This window comes from Aotus nancymaae, unplaced genomic scaffold (genome assembly GCF_030222135.1).
Source record: "Aotus nancymaae isolate 86718 unplaced genomic scaffold, 86718_ANA_hifiasm-v0.15.2.pri h1tg000040l, whole genome shotgun sequence".
Taxonomy (NCBI): domain Eukaryota; kingdom Metazoa; phylum Chordata; class Mammalia; order Primates; family Aotidae; genus Aotus; species Aotus nancymaae.
The window spans coordinates 15,352,924-15,374,409 of record NW_026988454.1 but is presented as its reverse complement, the minus strand read 5'-3'; the positions used below and the strand labels follow the sequence as shown (position 1 = coordinate 15,374,409).

The 21,486-nt window shown below is 35.9% G+C and overlaps 1 protein-coding gene across 15 annotated transcripts in view; it reads right to left on the bottom strand.

Moving 5' to 3' along the window:
* The window catches only part of SYNE1 (spectrin repeat containing nuclear envelope protein 1), a 521,352-nt gene that overhangs the window by 419,182 nt on the left and 80,684 nt on the right, over window positions 1-21,486 (bottom strand). For all 15 annotated transcript variants that reach the window (XR_010336584.1, XM_064360559.1, XM_064360560.1 and 12 more), the window contains exons 3-4: window positions 17,527-17,588; window positions 886-981 (exon numbers count right to left, since the gene is read on the bottom strand). Coding sequence is in view for 14 of the 15 variants with exons in the window: in XM_064360559.1 (XP_064216629.1) it covers window positions 886-981; window positions 17,527-17,588 (158 nt within the window). In the remaining variant the exon portion in view is untranslated. The remainder of the gene's footprint in view (window positions 1-885; window positions 982-17,526; window positions 17,589-21,486) is intronic.

The window sequence follows — 21,486 nt, the reverse complement described above, 5'->3', positions numbered from 1 at the left end:
GATGGGACATGGGGTGCCAGAAGCATCTGCTACGTAAGAGTTCAAATGATTGATGCAAAATTATTACCCATTTATATTTTTCAACAAATGACTTTTACAAAAGCTATTTGAGAGCTCCCTGTACAAAATGAATGAAAATTAATTTTAAAGAGGGAAAAACACTCTTTTAAAAACTCAATTGTCCAAGTACTAATGATTGTGTCATTGTTGCCAAGATGTAAGTGATAAACAAAAAAGGGACTTCCAATTTTGGACCCCGTGTCTAGTGTGCTATCCAACATCCTGAAAATTATTTACTGAATTTCTTTTTCCAAATTATGGTAAACATTATTTTTTAATAATTTATGTTTACAAACTACTTATTGCTCTACTACTCTGAAATGAAAAAGAGATAGGCAAGAAAAATATTTTATTATTTGACAATGTAGAAAATACACTTTCTAGCTCACTGTCAATGTTGTTTTTCACTTGCTGGTTCCATAGCACATAAAAACAACTCTGAACAGGCTGTTCTTGCTACATATGATGGATGATGGATGATGTCAACAAGAATATGAAAAATGCCACACTGGTTTCCAGCTTAATTTTTAACAAATAACTATAAAAATACACAGATAGGACCAATATTCCTTTCTAAATGAAAGGCAAACACTTAAAGTGAGGGAGACGATAATTTGCAACTAACCTTCTTGTATCCCATGCAAGAAGGGAAATATATTCCTTGCTCCTAGAAGTGCAAGCAGACAAGTGATTCCAGTATACTATCAACCACAACAAATAACTTTCTTTTTGATGGGCAGCACATCTTAACACTCTCAACTCCACAGTCCCCAAATTCCAAATGGCAACAATTTGACAAGTATGATCACACAAAAAATTTCTTACCAGTTTCTGCCCAGACAGGACCTCCAGAAGGGCAAGCAGTTTAACACCATCTTTCATGTCTTCAAAAAGATCATCCACCACCATTGGAGGTTTCCGCTGTAAAAGCAAAGAGGAGTAAGTGCAGAAAGTATCTCTTCCCTCTGTTTCTCTCTCTCTCTTCTCTCTCTCTCTCTCTCTCTCTCTGTCTCTCTCTGTCTCTCTGTCTCTGTCTCACCTTTGTTATGGTGGTGAAATTTGTAAGAGAAGTTTTTATATACTTTAATTCTTTATTTTGGTTATAGTTGTCAATTGCCTTTCAATAACTGTGAGAAGAAAAACAATCCAGTGGAGATAAAACTCAACATTCAAAAACCTCAGAAGATTTAGTGCTTGAGCCTTACTGTATATACCAGCTTCTTTCTAGAAACTGATTTTTGACAAGGGCAGGATGGTGTGGGATAAGGGAAGGAAAAGAGGGTACTATCAACCTGAAAGATAAGAGAGATTATAGCAGGACATAAAAGCAGAGCAAGTGCTGCGTGGACCAACCTCACAGCTTCACTCTGTGCAAGCCACGTTACTGGGGCTTAACAAGGTGCAGTCTTTCTACCGGACATTCTTACCACAGCAACCTCATAGCTCAGTGACCTGCTGGAGGAGCACTGTTGGCATAACTAAGGTTGCAGGTTTTAATCTTTCTGTTGGTTAATTAGCTGTTGTGTTGTGTTTTACAGCCTGATAAATCTAGCAAACCTTCTTTTGGTGTGGCATTGAACTCAAAAGATCATAAGCACAAGAGTATAGACCGAATAGTGCAAATCCATCACCACTGCTGGAAAAATAAGCCAAAGCCTATTTTTAATTCATAGAGCATCTTTTTATTTTTTTATGAAGGTTATTAAAATACTCAATATACTGGAATTCATCAAACATTGAATTAGGGTCTATCTTGGCTCAGGAGAAAGTAAAGAAGCCATCATGCCAATGCTGATGGTCAAAAGAGGGGAGGTGTTCACTGATTTATCACAGAATCAGAATTTGTTTTCCATTTGTCATCTGAATTCAAACTCTATAGTTTTCTGATTCCTACTGAATCTTGTTAAAGGCCTAATGCTCAATTTCTAACTTTTACTTGTCTTTCTTTCTTTAAAAAATAATATGTTCTATGTAAGACACTTAACATCAAATGTTTGGATGAAATGTGACTTTTTTCCTCTACCAACTGATATAGAGAGCTTTTATATTTCTCTTATGACTACATGAATTATAATGTCTGAATGGTACAATTCTAATTTAAAATGTATTTTTCTCTTGCTATAAAATGAACAGCTGAAAACATTTTGCTCTCATGCTGTGAAATGCATGTTCAAAAATAAGCTTTCATTTTTGATTATTCTCTTTTAAATTCCACCATTCATGCTGCTTCTTAATTCTATAGCAAATATGTAATAGTGACTTTATATTCTAAGCATATAAATAAAATTAATCAGAATAAAAGAAGCCATTACAAAGAAAACTATTTGGTGCAATAAGAATCAAAATTATTGTATTAGCCATATATGGTCATTAAAAATGCAGTCTATTTATCATTCAAAGTATCCATTTGTACCCAAGTTATTTAAATAAAGCAAAACAATGAGGAAGAAGTTCATAAATGTTTGATATGTTCGGTGAGCAAATGGAAATTAAATTTTTTGTGTATTGTTAACCTAAATATGCAAAAAGTAAGGAAAGCAAAGAATTCTCATGAAATATTAAAGATTCCAAGGCATTCATCTGTTCTGATTTTAAAAATACACAGGTGTCTGCCACTTTGAGGAACATGTTATCTCACTTCTGCCCCTCTTGTTTTTCTCCTCTATTGGTATTCATGCTGCACATGCTTTCCTTCTCCCTCCAGCTGTTCCCTGCACAAGGCTCCTGGAATTGGCCTTCCAATCAGCAGTGACAACTGAACAGTTCAGCAGCCCACTGGCTCCTCGGCATGGGAGATTTCAGATACCATTCTCTCTCTGATCTGTTCCTACCCAAAACTCTGTGACCAGACTGCCTAGTTCACAGGCCTTTCTCTTTCTTTCTCCTCTCTTCTTCCTAACTGTGGCCATTCACTACTCAATCCTGAGCCCTTTGTAATTTTTCTGCTTATACATGGCTCTTAAATCCAGGTAAGCGACCTCACCTAAATATTGTCAGACATGTGGCAGGCACTTAATATATATTGCTGGCTTGCTGGCTGACTTACTGACTGATTGACTGTCTAAATGAATGAATGAATGTAAATATTGTGTGAAACCAATAAAGAACCTTCATTTACACCAGAATGAAAAAAAATGACTAATTACTGGACAAGTTTTGTCATTCCAGTTTGTATAAGTTATTGTTTATATATAGCAAACAACTAGGGGGCCTTTACTATGATGACTACCTCACATTTAATTTTTGGAACAATGTTTTAATAGAAAATCTTTCAGCTAAAATGTTTCCCCTGTCACATGTACAAATATTTATACCACCAATACGGTGATTTTGATAAGACTTAGGTCATAGTGCTGAAGGTCAAAAGGGAGAGTTAGAAATGCAGATAATTGATTGCATCTTGACTTAATGGAATATAAAGACAGATAGCAATCTCTCAAGCACTTTTCAAGACCACAATTATCTTTATTTATTAATGGGAAATTGTGATAAGCTCTCTTTTTTTGTACAATATTTGAGGAAATGATAGTCTCTTTTGGCCTTCCCAGTCCTATTTAGCACATTTTTCCATGGAACCAAGACATATTCAGGCTGAATCTGAGGTGGTTCAAACAGCAGGCCTTCTGACCGGGTGATGGGAGAGGGAGGTGGGAGTGAACAAAAAGCGAAAGCAGTATTATTTCTTCTGTGCCACCCATTCTAGCAGCTTTCCTCAAACTAGACCTAAACTCAAAGTTCTGGCTCTAGTAGGGTTTCCTGGTCTCAAAAAGTCTATCAACTCAGGGAAAATGCACAGGCCTCTGTTGCTGGAGAGTTGGCCTTGCCGGGCTATAGCCTTGGTTAACTCACGAGTGTAGCAGACCTCACAGAGTGCTGTCCTCTATTTATCCTCCTACCTCTTTATTTTTTTCACAGGAGCCCCCTTGATGACATGTAATGAGATTCATTCCCTTTCTCTTTGGACTTATAGGAGAGCAAATGTTTCTTCTTGAACCTTATGAAATGTAGGGAAGCTAGTCATCTTTGATGTAATTTTTACTGACCATTTACTATATTTTGGGAAACTAATCCATTCTCTAACATTATGTATGTGTGTGTGAATAACTTGTGTCTCTTTACAAGTCAATAGGTATCAGTATGTATTTAACCATTATCCACCATCTGTTTCATATTTTTATTCATGATAGGATAGCTATGTTTGCTATGCTGGATGTTAATTTCATGCCCTGAGAAACAATTACATTCCTAATGTGGAAAAGATTAAGAGAATAATTTGATGAAAAAATTGTATCAAGAATAACTATTTGGTATGTGATATAATTTGGCTCTGTGTTCCCACCACCCAAATTTCATCTCAAATTTAATTCCCATAAACACCACATGCCAAGGGAGGAACCTGCTGGGAGGTGAACTGGATTATGAGGGTGACTTCCCCCATGCCGTTCTCATGACAGTGAGTGAATTCTCACAAGATCTGATGGTTTTTAAAGTGGCAGGTTTTTCCTGCACTCTCACTTCACTTCCCTCCTGCCTTGTGAAGAAGATGCCTGCTTCCCCTTTGCCTTCTGCCATGATTGTAAGTTTCCTAAGGCCTCCCCAGCCATGTGAAACTGTGAATCAATTAAACCTCTTTCCTTTATAAATTACCCAGTCTCAAGTATTTTTTATAGCAGTGTGAAAATGTACTAATACAATATGAAATGAAAATTTAAGAAGTTCTCACATTTAAAAATTATATATGAAATGAAAAATGTTGGTGCATAAAGGAATTAGGACAAAATAGTGCTAGTCTAGACTACATACAACATATGAATTCCAATATTTAGTATGTATTTCTATGGCTTAGATATTTATACATTCAAAATTAGCAGGTGTTTGATAAGGATAAAAGGAAGAAGATAATAAAATAGGAAGGGAAGAAAAAATGAATAAAATATTGTTAAACATCTAAATGTGCTGAGAGCTAGTATGTGGACTCCCACCTGCTATCTTGTTTAATATGCACAGCTACTAACTATGGGAACACCACTCTCTCTTTAAAAGCAAGGAATCTGAATCTCAGAGACACTGAGTGACTGGGATTTGAGCCCAGGATTTTACACTTTGAGTCACCTTGTTAGAGTGGAAGCTTAGTATAAAAATGATGGCATTAACATTAATTTTTTCTGAATAATATATAAACTTATAAATGTGATGTTTATTTATTATCAGTAGAAAAAGTATTGACTGATCAGTTGAATTGCCTGTTACTCTACTAGAAAGACTAACTTTACTAACTTCCAAATGTGGATTTAAGAAAGACTAAAAGGCCAGGCGCCGTGGCTCAAGCCTGTAATCCCAGCACTTTGGGAGGCCGAGGCGGGTGGATCACGAGGTCAAGAGATCGAGACCATCCCAGTCAACATGGTGAAACCCTGTCTCTACTAAAAATACAAAAAATTAGCTGGGCACGGTGGCACGTGCCTGTAATCCCAGCTACTCAGGAGGCTGAGGCAGGAGAATTGCCTGAACCCAGGAGGCAGAGGTTGCGGTGAGCCGAGATTGTGCCATTGCACTCCAGCCTGGGTAACAAGAGCGAAACTCCGTCTCAAAAAAAAAAAGAAAGACTAAAAAAGTAATAACAGAAGCACCATATGTACTAACATATCTAATGTATCCTGGCATGGACACAAGCAAGCTCAAGTCATATCTGTGTCTCGATTCCCCCAGTGGTTACATTTATGAAACACCCTATTTTGTTACATGAGTGACCTGAGCTGCACCTGTCATATTTTCTGGTTGGGTTCAGAAGATGTCTGGGGTCACATGTTGCACGGCAGTGACCTAGTGACTAGTTTCATCAGGGCATGCTGCTGAAGTCCCAAGAGCCATTCTGACTCTGTCTTTCTCAGAACTGTGTTAGTCAGTGTGTTGGGGTTCCCAAGAACACTTTCAGGCTTGATGATTCCCTAGAAGGACACAGAACTCAGAAATGCTGCTGTACTCATGGTTACAGCTTACTACAGGATCAGCAAAGCAAAAAGATTCATGGAGTGAAGTCCAGGAGAAACTACACACAGGCTTTCAGAGGTGAGTGACCTCACCCTTCCAAGTAGAGCCACATAAGGATGTACTTATTTTTCCCAGCAATGACATGTGACAACCCATGTGAAATGTACCCAACCAAGGAATCTGGCCCAAGTCTTAGTGTCCATGGTTTTTACTGGGGAGTCTACGATATAGGCAAGCAGTATCTATGTGACTTAGCTACTCAGATGCCAGCCCTCTCCACACCCTCAACCCCAGCTAAAGAAGTATTAATCCAAATCACATTGTTAACATAAAAAGATCTGATCAAGGTGGTACAGCATGGCCAAGGCCCCAGGTACACACAAAAACTGAAGTTCACTATAAATAGGGTGTGGCTCAAGGTCTCAGGCATAGAAAAGCCCTCTCTTAGGGGAGAATATTCCAAGGGCTCAGAGATTACCTCCCAGTAGCCAGCCAGGGTCCATTCTGAAAGACAGGCTCTTCTTTGAAACACAAAATCTGAGCACTGCAGGCCTGCTGAGTTAAGTCTTTCTTGCCCAGTTGGCTTTTTCTTCTTATAGGTTAAGACACATAGTATCCTTTCAACAGTTCTTTCTTCTCGGTTAAATCACCTAAAATTAATTTTATTTACTTGCAACAAAATGAGGCACAACTGACATGAGTCTAATTCTTAGTGTATAAACACTATTCTGAGTGTAACAATTTAAATGTCAGTGTTTCCCAATCACATAAGTGAAGAAAAGTCAATTTGTTCTGTAAAACAGAAGTGTGTATTTTCAGAAGAACCTAATTGTATTTTTTTTTTTTTTACTAAAATAGTCCCTCTTTATGTGCAGTTTCAGTTACCTAGGGTCAACTGTGGTCTGAAAACATTACACAAAAAATCCCAGAAAGAAACAATTCATAAGTTTTAAATTGCACACTATTCTGAGTAGTGTGATGAAATCTTAGGCTGTCTCACTCTATTCTGCTTAGAACATGAATCATCCCTTTGCCCGGGTTATTCATGCTGTCTCCTCTACCTGACCCACCTGCTTGTCACTTCATAGTTGTCTAGGTGATCAGATCAACTGCCGAGGTATCACAGTACCTGTGCTCAAGTCATCCTTATTTTACTTAATAATGACCACAAAGTACAAGTGTGGTGATGCTGGCAATTTGGACATGCTAAAGAGATGCTGTAAAGTGCTTCCTTTAAGTGAAAAGATGAAAGTTCTCAATAAGCAAATGAAAAAAAAAATCTGAGATTGCTAAGATCCATGGTAAGAATAAATCTTTTATCTGTGAAACTGTAAAAAATAGGGAAAAAAGACATGGTAGTTTGGCTGTCATACCTTAAGAAAAGTTATGGGCAGAGTAAATGATAAGTGCTTAGTTAAGATGAAAAATGCTTAAGATTTCATCACATTTGTGGGTAGAGGACATGAACAGAAATGTGTTCTAGTGGACAGTAATAAGGTTCAGTACCATCTGTGGTTTCAGGCATCTACTGGGGATCTTGGGACATGTCCCTTTTGAATGTAGTTTAACTTTTTAACTTTTAAATGTGCTAAAATGCACATAATATAAAATGTACCACATTAACCATTTTAAGTATACAGTTCAGTAGTGTTAAGTATTTCCATATTGTTGTGCAACTGATCTCCACCATTTTCATTTTGCAAAATTGAAACTATATACCCATTAAACAACAACTAGCCATTCCCTCTGCACCTCAGCCCCTGACAACTACCATTCTATTTTCTTTTCAGTGATTTTGACTACTCTGGATACCTCTTATAAGTAGAATCACACAGTATCTGTCATTTTGTGACTGGCTTATTTCACTTAGCATAATGTCCCCAAGGTTCACCCATGTTGTAGCAGGTGCCAGAATTCCATCCTTTTTAAAGGCTGAATTATATTCTATAGTATGGATATACCACATATTTTGTATCCATTAATCCATCAATGGATGGATTGTTTCCATTTTCTGGCGATTGTGATTAATGCTACTATGAGCGTGAGTGTATCAGTATCTCTTCAAGCCCCTGCTTTCAATTCTTATGGATATACACCCAGTAGTGGAATTGCTAGACTATATGTTAACTCTATTTTTACTTTTTTAAGAACTGACATACTCTTTTCCATATGGCTGCTTTGTGGAAGAACAGAAAGCTACTTTGAAACATTACTAGCATATCATCACTTTATGAGGTACAAATTTCCTATGTATCTTCTGCAATCTTAGAATCCCTATTGACCAATATCATGTAGCTAATAAAGTAGATTTTCAGTATTAGTAATTTAGTATTTAACAAAGAAAATGGTAAAATCACCTGTCTCATGCCAGGACCATCTAGGTCCTCATTTGCCTCATCCATAATCACCTTTAGTCTTCTAGTAAATGCTTTTTCCTCTTGCAGAAAGAGCTCTCAAAACATTTTGTCATAAAAAAAAGCTACAACATTTTTCTTTAAAATACTAAACACATACCCTATGGCTTAATCTTTGTGATTGCTGGGTACCTTGTGATACCATTAAAACTGAACCAGAAAATGCCTAGAAGAACAGCACATGCCACAGTTAACTATTGACTTCAGTTGAGACATACACACCATTGTGCACAGTCAGGATGCTGAACAGGATGAAGAGTCATGACCTGAGATAGTCACAAAATTTTCTTCTGCACTGCATGTAGGGAGGCCTCAAGGCCAGGTTTGGTTCTCCATGTGCATTCTGTGCACCCTTGAAATCTCTGTGCACAGAACGACCCATAACTTCTAGAACCAGATAAACCACTACTTCTGGTTTATATAAGTTTCAAGTAGGAATTATTTCACAGGCTAAGAGACAGTATATGGAGAAAAATTCCCATCCCAGGACCATTCTGGAGTTTTGGCATGTGGTGATGATTATCTTCTGGGTGGGAGCAGCAAGTTAAACAACAGTCATGTAGAGGAGTGGAAAGGAAGAGAGGTTAAACAGCAGATACGGAGCAAGTGATGTCCCCAAAGGTTGGCAAGGAGGCCCCACAGTAATATGTCTCAAAATGCCAGGGTATCCTTGGACCAGATCAAGGAAATCATGATTATAACTACTGATAGAAGTCAAATAAAATTAATGTCTAACAGGTTTTGTCATTTAATTCAGAAAATCTAATTGAATATTTCTAATATCTCCAGAAACAAGGTGTAGTAATTTAAAAATTGTAAGTGTAATCTACTTCTCTTTCAATCCTTTGTAACAGCACTATTGTGATCATTTTCCACGTCTGCTTGGCAAAGGTGGGAAGATTGTTTCCAACCTTTTTTGTTTCCTGTAACAGATTGCATAATCCTTTCCACTTCCTTATTTAATTTAATTCCCAATAAATATTCCAAAAGCAATAACTGCTCTCCAGCTCAGCTTTAAGTCTTCTTGGAAAACTCAGCTCTTAATAATTTTCAAATGTAATAAAGTTTTTTTTTTTTTACCATATATTATAAAATAAGCATATTTTCCAAGTTATTTGTTTTATTTGGTACAAGTTGAGGTGACCCTTGACTCTTCTGTTTTGCTCACACTCAATATCTGATCCATCGACAAATCTTATTGGTTTCATTTTCAAGATTCTTCTGGTATCCAACCACCTCTCATCACCTCCACTGCCACTATCTTGGTCCAAGTCACTAGTACCTTGGCTGGATGGCTTCAATAACCTCTAATTTCTCTCCCTCCTTCTGCCCTTGCTTCTCTTCAGTCTATGTTCAGCAGAAGAGCTTCTTGATCTTCTTTACTGTCCATCTCCCCCAATAGGACATAAGCTTCATAATGAGAAGATTTTTTTTTCTGTTTTGTTCACTGCTACATTTTCAGCACCTAGAATATTCCCTAGCTTATTAAGCAGCATTTAAAAATATTTATTGAATAAATGTATGATAAAATATATTTCTGGCTGGGAGTGGTGGCTCACGCTTGTAATCCCAGCACTTTGGGAGGTTGAGGTGGGTGGATTACTTGAGGTCAGGAATTCAAGAGCAGCCTGGCCAACATGGTGAAATCTTGTCTCTACTAAAAATTCAAAAATTAGCTAGGCATGGTGGCAGGCACCTGTAATCCCAGCTACTCAGGAGGCTGAGACAGGAGAATCACTTGAACCTGAGAGGAAGAGATTGCAGTGAGCCAAGGTCACACCACGGAACTCCAGCCTGGGTGACAGAACAAGACTCTATCTCAAAAATAAATAAATAAATATATTGAATAAATAAACAAATTTCCAAAGAAGGAAATTTGACAAAGATTAATATTAGCAAACTGTTTATTAATCTGCATAAACTTTGTGAGATCTAGATCTTTGTTAACCATAAGCTACTATGTTCTAGGAATAAATTAATAAATGCTATTCATTTTGAAATGGGGATTTTCCTTTGTAATGTTTTAATTGCATATTTGAAAATAACTAATTCATTAGAATGTTTAGGGTTAACAAATTAAAGTGGATTTATTTTTTCTCTGGCTTTATTAAGATATAATTGACAAATAAAAATTGCATATATTTATGGTACACAAGATGATCTTTTGGTATGTGCATATATTGTGAAATGATTAAATCAAGCTAATTAACAGATCCATCAACTCCCCTCCTTAATGTAGCTTGAGAAAAACAACTAAAAAATTATTTGAGGGGTAAATTATTGCATTTATCTTTTCCTTTTTGCCTCTTTATCTTCCTGTCTGAGTTCATTAATAGTCTCACCAAAGTGTATACAAGGAAACAGATGGGAGTAAAATTCTATTCGGAACGTTTCCAGGTTATCTTTCAGCACTGCTGGTTGAAAGACAACTAAAGAAGATGAAAGCCACCAGTAAAGTGATATTTTATAACTATAGAGATGTCACTTAAATTCATGATTCGCATAGATTGTTTTTAAAACATGGAAAATCCAAAGTCTTCCCTTTAAAAGAGCTCATGCATCTAACTTGGTATTAAAACAAAATGTGCTCTTAATAAAATCTGATATAGGTTGAATTGTGCCTACTCTCCAGAGACATGTTGAAATGTTAACACCCCAAAATACTGAAGAATGTGACCTTATTTGGAAATAGTCTTTAGAGAGATAATCAAGTTAAAATGAGGTCATTAGCATGGGTCCTAATCCAATAGAACTAGTGTCCTCATACACTGGAGAAATTTGGACACAGACATACACAGAGGCAGAGATTGAAGTGATACAGCTACCCAGAGACTTAGAAGGAGCCTGGCCTTTGAGCCTCCGGAACTCTGAGATAACAAATTTCTCACTTTAAGCCACCCAGTATGTGGTACTTTGTTACGGCAATCCTAGCAATTAATAGGGAACCTAAATAATGTTGTATACATTTTTTTTCTGCAGTTTTTCTGAAAAGTGAAAAGATGTTCATATCATGCCTGAGTTCATCCCAGAGACAGTATTTAAAATGTTCAGTGCCTTCTGTTGATGGCTCCACAAATTTAAGGCTGGCATAAGGATAAAGGACTGCTCATTGCATATTGAAAAGATGCTCCATTTATGGAAACACTAAAATATGGCTATTTGAGTCCTATTTTTGCCTAAAGAATTTTGTAACAAGCAATCTATTTATCTCACAGTCAAATATCATAAAGATTGAATCAAAGATATTTAAATGAAAATATAATATTCCATTCTATTTGGCAAAATAAGATAATTTGAAACTCCAAGCATTTGATAATACAAAATGATCAATATAAATATTAAGATTACTTATATATGTCTAATTTAAAAATCTAACTTTTTACAAAGGCTTTTTCAAAAGATTGTTCCTTTGGGTGGCTGAAGTACTAAATAACTATAACAGCCTATGAATCTTACATAAAATTTAGGCATTTTCAAAGTTAAATTTTAAAACCTGAAAAGAACCATTTTTTAACCATAAAATTTTAAATATATTCATCTTAACATAACTTCTTTGCTTAAAAATGCAAGGACTATGCGGTTAAACTAAGACATCTGTGGTCATTAAGTGAGAATTCCTTCAAATTCAAGTCCACACCACCTCTGTGTTTGTCTCTCTGCCTATCTCAAAGTTAGGCACAGCCACAGCCACTTTCCTATTCCCAATGCTAGTCTCAGAGAAGGGGAGATATCTGCTCTGGAACAAACCTACACCCTCTGCCTGTGGTCTTAATTTCTTCTCTCATCCTGCCTCCTCCAGAACCTTGTTCCTTCAGAATACCATTCCTTGCCTTCTTTTTCAGCCTCTCCCTCTCTACAAGTTCTTGATCATTCCCTCCTATAGAGGTGCAGGCTCAAGACCACCCTTTATTAAAACAGTTTTACCAAAGCCAATATTCTGCACAAGCTAATACTCTATCTCACGAACATGTAATGTAGTGTATATTAAGTGTACTAATATCCTTACTTCTCATTGACTCATCAGCTCACTAGAGTCTGGTTTCTACTATAACATGACCACTCCCAATGGCGGCCAGTGACTTCCAAACTGCCAAATCGAATGGGTTCATCTTTACCAACTAATTTCTCCATCTAAACTGAACTTACTAGCTTTCCCCCCAAGCCTCTTGTATTCCCTATATCTGTGAATAATCTTAATCATTTGCTCAGGTCAGAAATCTAGAAATCATTATTGACTCCTTCTCCTCCAAGATTCTAATTAATTCCTCAGTTCTATCAGGTCCGTTCCTAAACATCTTTTCAATCTATCCACTTTTCTCTACTCTCCCACCACTACTTTAGTCTAAGCTGCCCTCACCTCTCATCTGACTTACTGCAAGTTCACTTCATCTCTAACCTTTCTTGTTCCTGCTCCAATTCATGAGAGAGAGAGATGTTCAGGGTCAGAATGATCATTTTATTATCCTGTCTAAGGTTCTTTCATGTCTTCCACTGCCCATAACACAATGTCCAAGCTATTTTAATGACTGGCCTTTGACCAATTCTCAGTTTCCTTTGTTGCCACCCTATTCTTGGTCATATGGTTTGGCTGTGTCCCCACCCAAATTTCATTTTGAACTGTAGTTCCCATAATCCCCACGTGTCATGGGAGGGAGCCAGCCAGTGGGAGGTAATTGAATCATGGGGGTAGTTATCCTCATGCTGTTCTTGCAATAGTGAGATCTCACAAGATCTGATGGTTTCATAAGGGGCTTTTCCCTTTTTGCTTGGCACTTCTCCTTCCTGCCAGCATGTGAAGGACATGTTTGCTTCTGCTTCTGCCATGATTGTAAGTTTCCTGAGGCCTCCCCAGCCTTGAGGAACTGTGAGTCAATTCAAGCTCTTTCCTTTATAAATTACCCAGTCTCATGTATGTCCTTATAGCAGTGTGAGAACAGACTAATACACTCGGAATCTATACTTTCAGGTATTTTGAACTTCTTTCCTTCCCTTTCCTGTACCATTCTTTCTACTTCTCCACTTTTGAAAGCATTCATTCATTTTCCTACCCAACCCCAGGAACTTTCTAAGGTCCAGCTTAAATGTTTCCTCTGCTGAAAGTCTCTGATGCCCTTTTTCAGATTACCTATGTGGCTGGCTGTGCTTATCATGTGTTCACTGTCACCCTGCATGTCTCCTGTCATGGACTCATCACATACACTTCATTGTGATGGTCTCCTCTGCTAGAGGATCAGTACCATGATGGTACAGTCTGTATCTGCCTTCGTTGTTCATTGTATCCACAATCCCTAGCACATAACAGGTGTTTAATAAGTATTTGCTGAATGAATAAATAAATAAACAAATGAAGCATGGGAGGATAACACAATGATCAGTACCTGTTAAGGACTGAAAGTTAGTGGTCCCCCCAAAATTTATATGTTGCAACTTTAACCCTCAGTGCAATGGTCTTTGGAGGTGGGGCCTTCTGGAGGTAATTAGGTTTAGATGAGGTCATGAGGGTGGTCTCTCCACAATAGAATGTATTAGTGTCCTTATAGGAAGAAGATGAAGACAACCATTCATCTGCAATCCAGGAAGAGAACCCTCACTAAGAACTGAATCTGCTGGCATCTTGATCGTGGACTTCCAGCCCCCAGAACTATGAGACATAAATGTTTGCTGTTTAAGCCACTCAGTCTGTGGTATTTCATTAAAGCAGGCCAAGCTGACTGACAGTGTCCATGCTTAGGAGTCATAGGATTGAAATCTGGCTTTGTCCTTTACTTGCTGTGTAACTATGAGCTTATCAATTAACTCTAAGCCTCTGGTTCATAATCTAGAAAATAATAAAAATAATGCATTTTCTTGTGTAAGGATTAAATAAATAAGAGATAAAGTTGCTAAGGCACAGTAATTGGTACATGGTAAGAACTTAGAAACAGTGTTTATCAATAAATGCTGACAAGCTAGCCGTGAGTCAGAAACCTAACTTTGAAAAACCATCACTAAAAATCAATATCGGGATAATTTAATAAAATACTCCACCTTCTTTCATTAACAGAGCTAACAGAATAGAAAGATACAGGTTTATTCTTGAAAAGTGAGAAAATTACAGGTTTTATGTCTAAAAGTGGAGCCCCATCCCTGAAAGAAATTGTCAGGTATATGAAATAACAATAACCCATTAATTGTTAATGTTATACCAACAATTTGTGATTTGCAATGTTTTGCATAATTGGAGAAGCATTAAGACCTCAATTTGAAAATAAACATCAGAAAAGAACAGATAATTATACCCACAAGTTTTAATGATCTACATCTGTGTAGTAGAAATGGCATTAAGAAAAAAACACAGAAAATCCTCAGGTTTTTTTCTTACTTATAATAAGATTTTTGTTTTAAGAAAAGCATATTTTACATATAATAATAAATGTAAAAAATAAAAACAAGAAAAGTATATTTAAAAAAGATTGCAATCTTATTTGTATACAACTCTTCATACTGCTGTCATAATATTTATAAAGAATTGTTATACTAGAATTAACTGTAATCAGTAAAAGGCTTTGTTTTATTTAATTATAAGTCAAAAGTTTATTAATTTGCAACTGAGCAAAGCAGTCAAGCACACAAGTAAAACTTCATATTAAAAATCCCCCCCAAATTTATCTTCATAAGCATGTTCTGAACATGTCCCAAGGCTCCCAAGACTGAAGGATTTTAGGAGAGAAGGATCAACATTCTTCCTTTTCAACTAAACATCCCAGCTCTTAAACTTGCCACTACCTATTATTAAAGCTATATTTGGAAATGGTAAATTTATCTCATAAATGGTTTGGTTGTTAGTTTATCTAAAAACATTCCAAAGCACAGAGCTAGGTATACCAGGATATCCATGCAAAGAAACATCAAAATATGAAAGGGGAGACAAGTTCATTACCTCCATCATTCCAGGGTTCACTTCCAACCCCTAACTGTTAAAAACTTTGAAGGGTGTTTTTTAACAGTGCATAGAAATAGGGATTCTTAGAACTTCTTAGAGTATATAAAAATCATAATTGTGCATATCTGTTGATATTTATCCTTCCAGAAATTTATCCTAAGAAGAAAATATCATGTGAGTGCTCAAAGATGTATGTCCAGGACTTTTACTGTAGTATTTGATATAATCTGAAACAACTGAAAACCACCTAAATAATCCTCAAAAGGCAACTGGCTAACTCATCACAGATAAATATGAAAGTTTATTTAGCCATTATAATAATTACATAGTTCTATCTATTGTCATGGATTGATAAGTGAAATAGAAGCTCCAGAACAATATCCTATAAAACCATTTATATGAAACCATGTGTAGAAAAATGTTGACCAATATCTTAATGATGACTGTACCTGGATTATGTAATTTAAGATTACTTTTACTTTTTTTACACTTTCTAAAAGTTTCATCATTATTATTTACAATTACATAACCTCTTAACCCTATAAAAAATAACTCTATTTTCATTTTGAAAAAAAAATCTTTTCCTCAATTGATGACAATTCTGTAGTACAAGTAGTGGCCAGGTGGCGGCAACTGAGGCTTGAAAAAATAAGCACCCATGTCATGAATCTTATGTATCCACCGCCTTTTTACAGAGTAGATTCTGGAGCAACTACTGGGCCAAATTCCCATCTTGCCAAAGTGGTTTGTGGGAAGAGAGCATAGGAAAGATGACCCAAGTTTATCTTGCATCTAGACAGGTCACTCTAGTCTTCTTTCATAGCTGGATTGTGAGTATATTAAAATCATAATTGTGCATATCTATTGACTACCCACTTCTAGAAATTTATCCTAAGAAGAAAATATCATATGAGTGCTCAAAAGATGCATGTCCAGGACTTTTACTGTAGTATTTGATATAATATGCAACAACTGGAAACCACCTAAATAACCCTCAACAGGCCTGGGAAGGCGTTTTACCAATTTTTTCCTGTCTTCAAAGGCTAGCATAGACACAAAGTAAGCAGTGAGTCTGTCAAATGGGAGTAAAAGAAACTGTCATGCTTTGTTTGCTTCTGCACTATCAAAATGGCTTTGGGGAAGCCCCTGATCAAAACCTGTTTATGGGTTGTGCTTTACATACTACAGGCACCACTCTCAGCAAAAGTGAAGAGAAAAAATGGGAAGATAAAATTGTTTTATCATCTAATTCATTTAACCAATTATTTTCTTGATGGAAGAGTCAAAATAACTCCAACTATATAATAATATAGATCGTTCCTTTAAAAATTATCAGTGAATCCTCTAACTGAATTCAGACACAATTGTCCTGTCATCTGAATTTATTTTTACAAATGTGATATCTCCTGGTATGCTTATTTTTTTATCAGCAGTACAATAAATTAATTGTATTATACTGTATCAAGACTAAGATTTACTTCATATTAGCATTAATGTTCAAAGACATTAATAGATATGTATATATGTATATATACATATATATTAATATATACATATATATACATAATATATAGTATAATATATATACAATATATAGACATATAGTCACCTAATGTCATTTAATGACAGTGGGGATAATACCAGGATGATTTCAGTCCTTTCATGTCCTATTACCATGGTTACTTTTTTAAATCAAAGCACCAGCGATGAGAGCACAGACACTATCATAATCTCTTTAGATAAAATCCTTTGTTTAGCACAGATCACTTACAGCTTCTTTGTGTTCCAAATAGAAACAAACACACAAACAAAAATCCAGCACAAATTCTCCTTTTGGTATGACATACACATTAGTATTAGAAAAAATAATTGGATGAAACAGTTCCTCAAGATTCACAGAACTGACATGAAGTAACTGCTCTTGACTCTAGCTATAAGTTCATTTCTTCTGTAATGAACTTATAGTAACAATGTTAGCAAATGCCACTCATAGGCAACAGCTAGACCAACCAATAAGATTGCCACTATCACTGATTAGCAACAGTGAAAACAGTGACAGAAGCATTTTGTTATACTGGGCATTTAATGATTTACTGGTTCAACCTAAGTAAACCTGTAATGCTGGGTAGTTTTCTTTACCTTGGCCAGATGAGAGTTGATCCATTTCGTGAAAGTTCGTTTTTGTACTATCTCTTGTTCATCTAGAAGGAAAAAGAAATCTGGTTAATAATGTAATATATCATGAAGTTGTATAATGAGAAAAAGTCATAGTTACAAAGCTGGAAAGAATCAGAAAATCATTTTATCTTCTCATTCATTTTGCCAATTATTGTCTAGAAGGGAAAAGTCCACAAAAGTCCACCTATATCATCATATAGACTATTCCTTTAAAAACTATCTGCAAATGCTTTAAAATTTGCCATATGTTAGCCCTATATTTACCTTCATCTACTTATTTAAAATTCACTGATGACTTATACCTCAACAGAGCTGTTAAAAATAAAAATTCGCCAAGACCACTAAGTGCTGAGTTTTATGCTACGTGCAAAGGGATACAGAGGGCTGAACAGGGCAAGGTCCCTGCTATAAAATATCTGGAGGTAGAAATGGACAAGCAAGGGCTATGAATGGCAGAGGGTTATGCAGTAATGCAGTAAGACAGAGCTGTATACATGAAGCATTAAAGGAGCTTCACCCAGATGGAGTGTGGTGACTACACTATGAAGTGACCTCCAAAAATTCCCACTACATGGAGTCCCCATTTTTGTGTAGGCAGAATGTGGGCAGAACCTGTGACTTGTGTCTAGAGAGTAGGATATGACACAGGTGATGAGAGGCCACACTTGTGATCATGTTACTTTATGTTACTCCAGCTTAGCTGACTGGAGTAAGAGATTCTCCTTCTGGTCTAGAAAAAGCAACCAGCCAGGTTGTGAAGTTCCTTTGGAGAGGACCACAATGGCAAGGAGCAAGAGACTCCCTTCAGAAGTAAAGTGCAATCTCAGTGAGCAGCCAGTAAGACACCAGGCCCTTGTCAAACAGCCACAGAGAATGAATTCTGCTAACATTGTGACAGAGTCCAAAAGTGGATTCTCCCACAGTTGAGCCTCCAGATAAGAATGAAATCCAGCTGATGCCTTAGTTACAGCTTGCGAGACCCTGAACAGCTGATACAGCTAAGCTTTGCATGGACCTCTTACATGCAAACATTTGGAGATAATAGATGAATGTTGCTTTCAACTGCAAGGTTTGTGGTACTTTGTTATGCAACACGAGAAAACTAATATAGAAAGGAAAAAAGGTAAGGTTTGGGTAGACTTTAATTAGAGGCATAAATAGATAAAAATGATGTTGGTAGTTTGACAGGAACAGCATAGAATCTGTAGATTGCTTTGGGCAGTGTGACAATTTTAACAACATTGATTCTTCTCATCCGTAAGTATGGGATTTTTTAAAATTTGTTTGTATCATCTATGATTTCTTTCAGCAGTGTTTTATGGCTCTTCTGGTAGAGATCTTTCACCTCTTTAGCTAGAGTATTCCAAGGTATTTGTGTGTGTGTGTGTGTGTGTGTGTGTGAGAGAGAGAGAGAGAGAGAGAGAGACAGAGAGAGAGAGAGACACTATCGTAAATGGGGTTGCATCCTTGATTTGGCTCTCAGCTTACACATTACTGGTGTATAGAAATGCTACAGAATTTTTGCACATTGATTTTGTATCCTGGGAGGGGGAGTGGGTTGAAAAACTACCCACTGGGTACTGTGGTCACTAACCAGGTGACAGATCATTCATACACAAAACTCATGACACACAATTTACTCATTTAACAAACCTGCGCAAGTAATCCCTGAACCTAAAATAAGAGTTGAAAAGAAAGAGATGAAAGTCACGGAGAAGGGTGTAGTTTAATATTTTCAAAAGAAGAAGCGAATTTTATCCACCCACCAGCATGTACCGAGTGTCAGCTGTTCACAAAATAGTAAACACTATGTTGTGGGGGACATAAACAAGATATAATTTCAATTCTTCACCCTTTGAAGAATGATACTCAAATCTCTGTCTCTGTCTCTGACCTTGCCTGTGTGTCAGCCCAGACCATCTGCTTGTCTACTAGAATGTAAAGCCCATGAGGACAGCAACTTGGTTCCCAAAGCCTACAAGTATGATCAAGAAGAATGAATGAGTGAAGAAAATAAATACAAAACCTTTTAATTTGGAGATATTTTGAATCTATCTATAAAACTGATGGAATACATTATATCTAATGTATTTTAAATATGCTCTTTAATTTTTAAGTGTATATCAAAAACAAATCACTATAAAAATAAGTAACACTTCCTATACACCAGGTACTGACTTTTAGATAAACCAATCACTTTATATTTTAATTATCATTTATTATTATACATCACATATAATATTATGTATGCATTAATCCATTAATTCTTGTCACAGATCTATGAGCAGGAACTATTATAATGCCCAATTTACACACAAAACTGTCAAGACACATAGAAGTTAAGTATTTTACCAAGGTCATCCAGCTGCAGAGCCAAGTTTCAGACTTCAGAAATCTACTAGTTTACTATGCCATTATACTGTCACTCAAAGGTAGCATAAAAATTACCACATTCATCTATCAAATATTAATCTCATGAAAATTATAAATCTATAGTTCAATTTTTTGACCTGAGAAACTTTAGGTTGTATAAATAAAGTTAGGTAGAAGCAAAATGATCTTAACTAATCAAGGTAGGTTTGATAGAATTTTGAACTTTATAAGGCGTGAAATCCAATTCTAAATCTAAAATAGACACAGTTCGATTATATGTAAATTTTTGACGCTCAACTTGAGATTATACATTTTTTTATTAGCATCACAAAATGTCACTGTTTAAAAATGTTAATATAAATTGGCATAATATGTTAATGCATACTGTTATAAATTTAAATATATAATCTATTGATATTACTTCTTAATATAAATTGTTATATTTTCACTAATATAACCTTTAATGAAATAATAGTGGTATTGTAACAATTTCATCTGAGTCTATATTTAGACTTCAGCTAAATGGCCTTTTTAGAAAGCTCAAATTATCTTTGTTGTAGCACAGCATGCATTTAAATGTCGAATTCTTTACATGTTTCTTTTTTTACTATGGTTGCAAAAACAGATTTTATTAAGTCTTAAAATTCACTTTTTGTATTATCAGACATAGCTGAATTCAAAGTAAATATTTTTCTAATTTTACATACTATTTTCTTAAAAGAAAAAAATTAAATTTAATTATTCATGAAACCCTCATTTTTGATGTAAAAGTTGAAAAATTTAATCCCAAGATTTAGTAGTTATATCTGATACCAACAACATAAAATGTTTAATTTGTGGAAGTAACAGAAACGTGAAATGAATGTCTACCAACTTGTGTTATAAATTTAACAAACAGTAACATTTCTTTTTAATGCTGTTGACAAGGAACCAAATGAACCTGCATGGCTAGGTCTATGAAGTTCCTAAGTATAGTCATGCACTGCATAATGATTTTTTTGGCCAATGATGAACCTCCTATATGACAGTGGTGCCATAAGATTATAAACACAACCGAAAAATTCCTATTGTCTAGTGACGTCCTGCCATTGTAGGGCAACATCGCCATTTCTGTATTTAGACATGTTCAGATACACAAAATACTTACCATTGTGCTACAATTGCTTACAATATTCAGTACAGTCACGTGCTGTACAAGTTTGCAGCTTAGGAGCAATAGGCTATATCGTGTAGCCTAGATGTGTAATAGTCTATACCCTCTAGTTTGGTGCAAGTACACTCTACGCTGTCCCACAACAATGAATTCACCTAGAAGACACATTTCTCAGAATATCGCTCCATCATTAAGCTACATGTGACTTTATATGTCATTATATTTAATGAACTTAAAACAAATTTACAAGAGAAAAACAACCCCATCAAAAAGTGAGTGAAGGATATGAACAGACACTTTTCAAAAGAAGACATTAATGCAGCCAACAAACTGCTCATTAAAATGCTCATCATCACTGGTCATTAGAGAAATCTAAATCAAATCCACATTGAGAT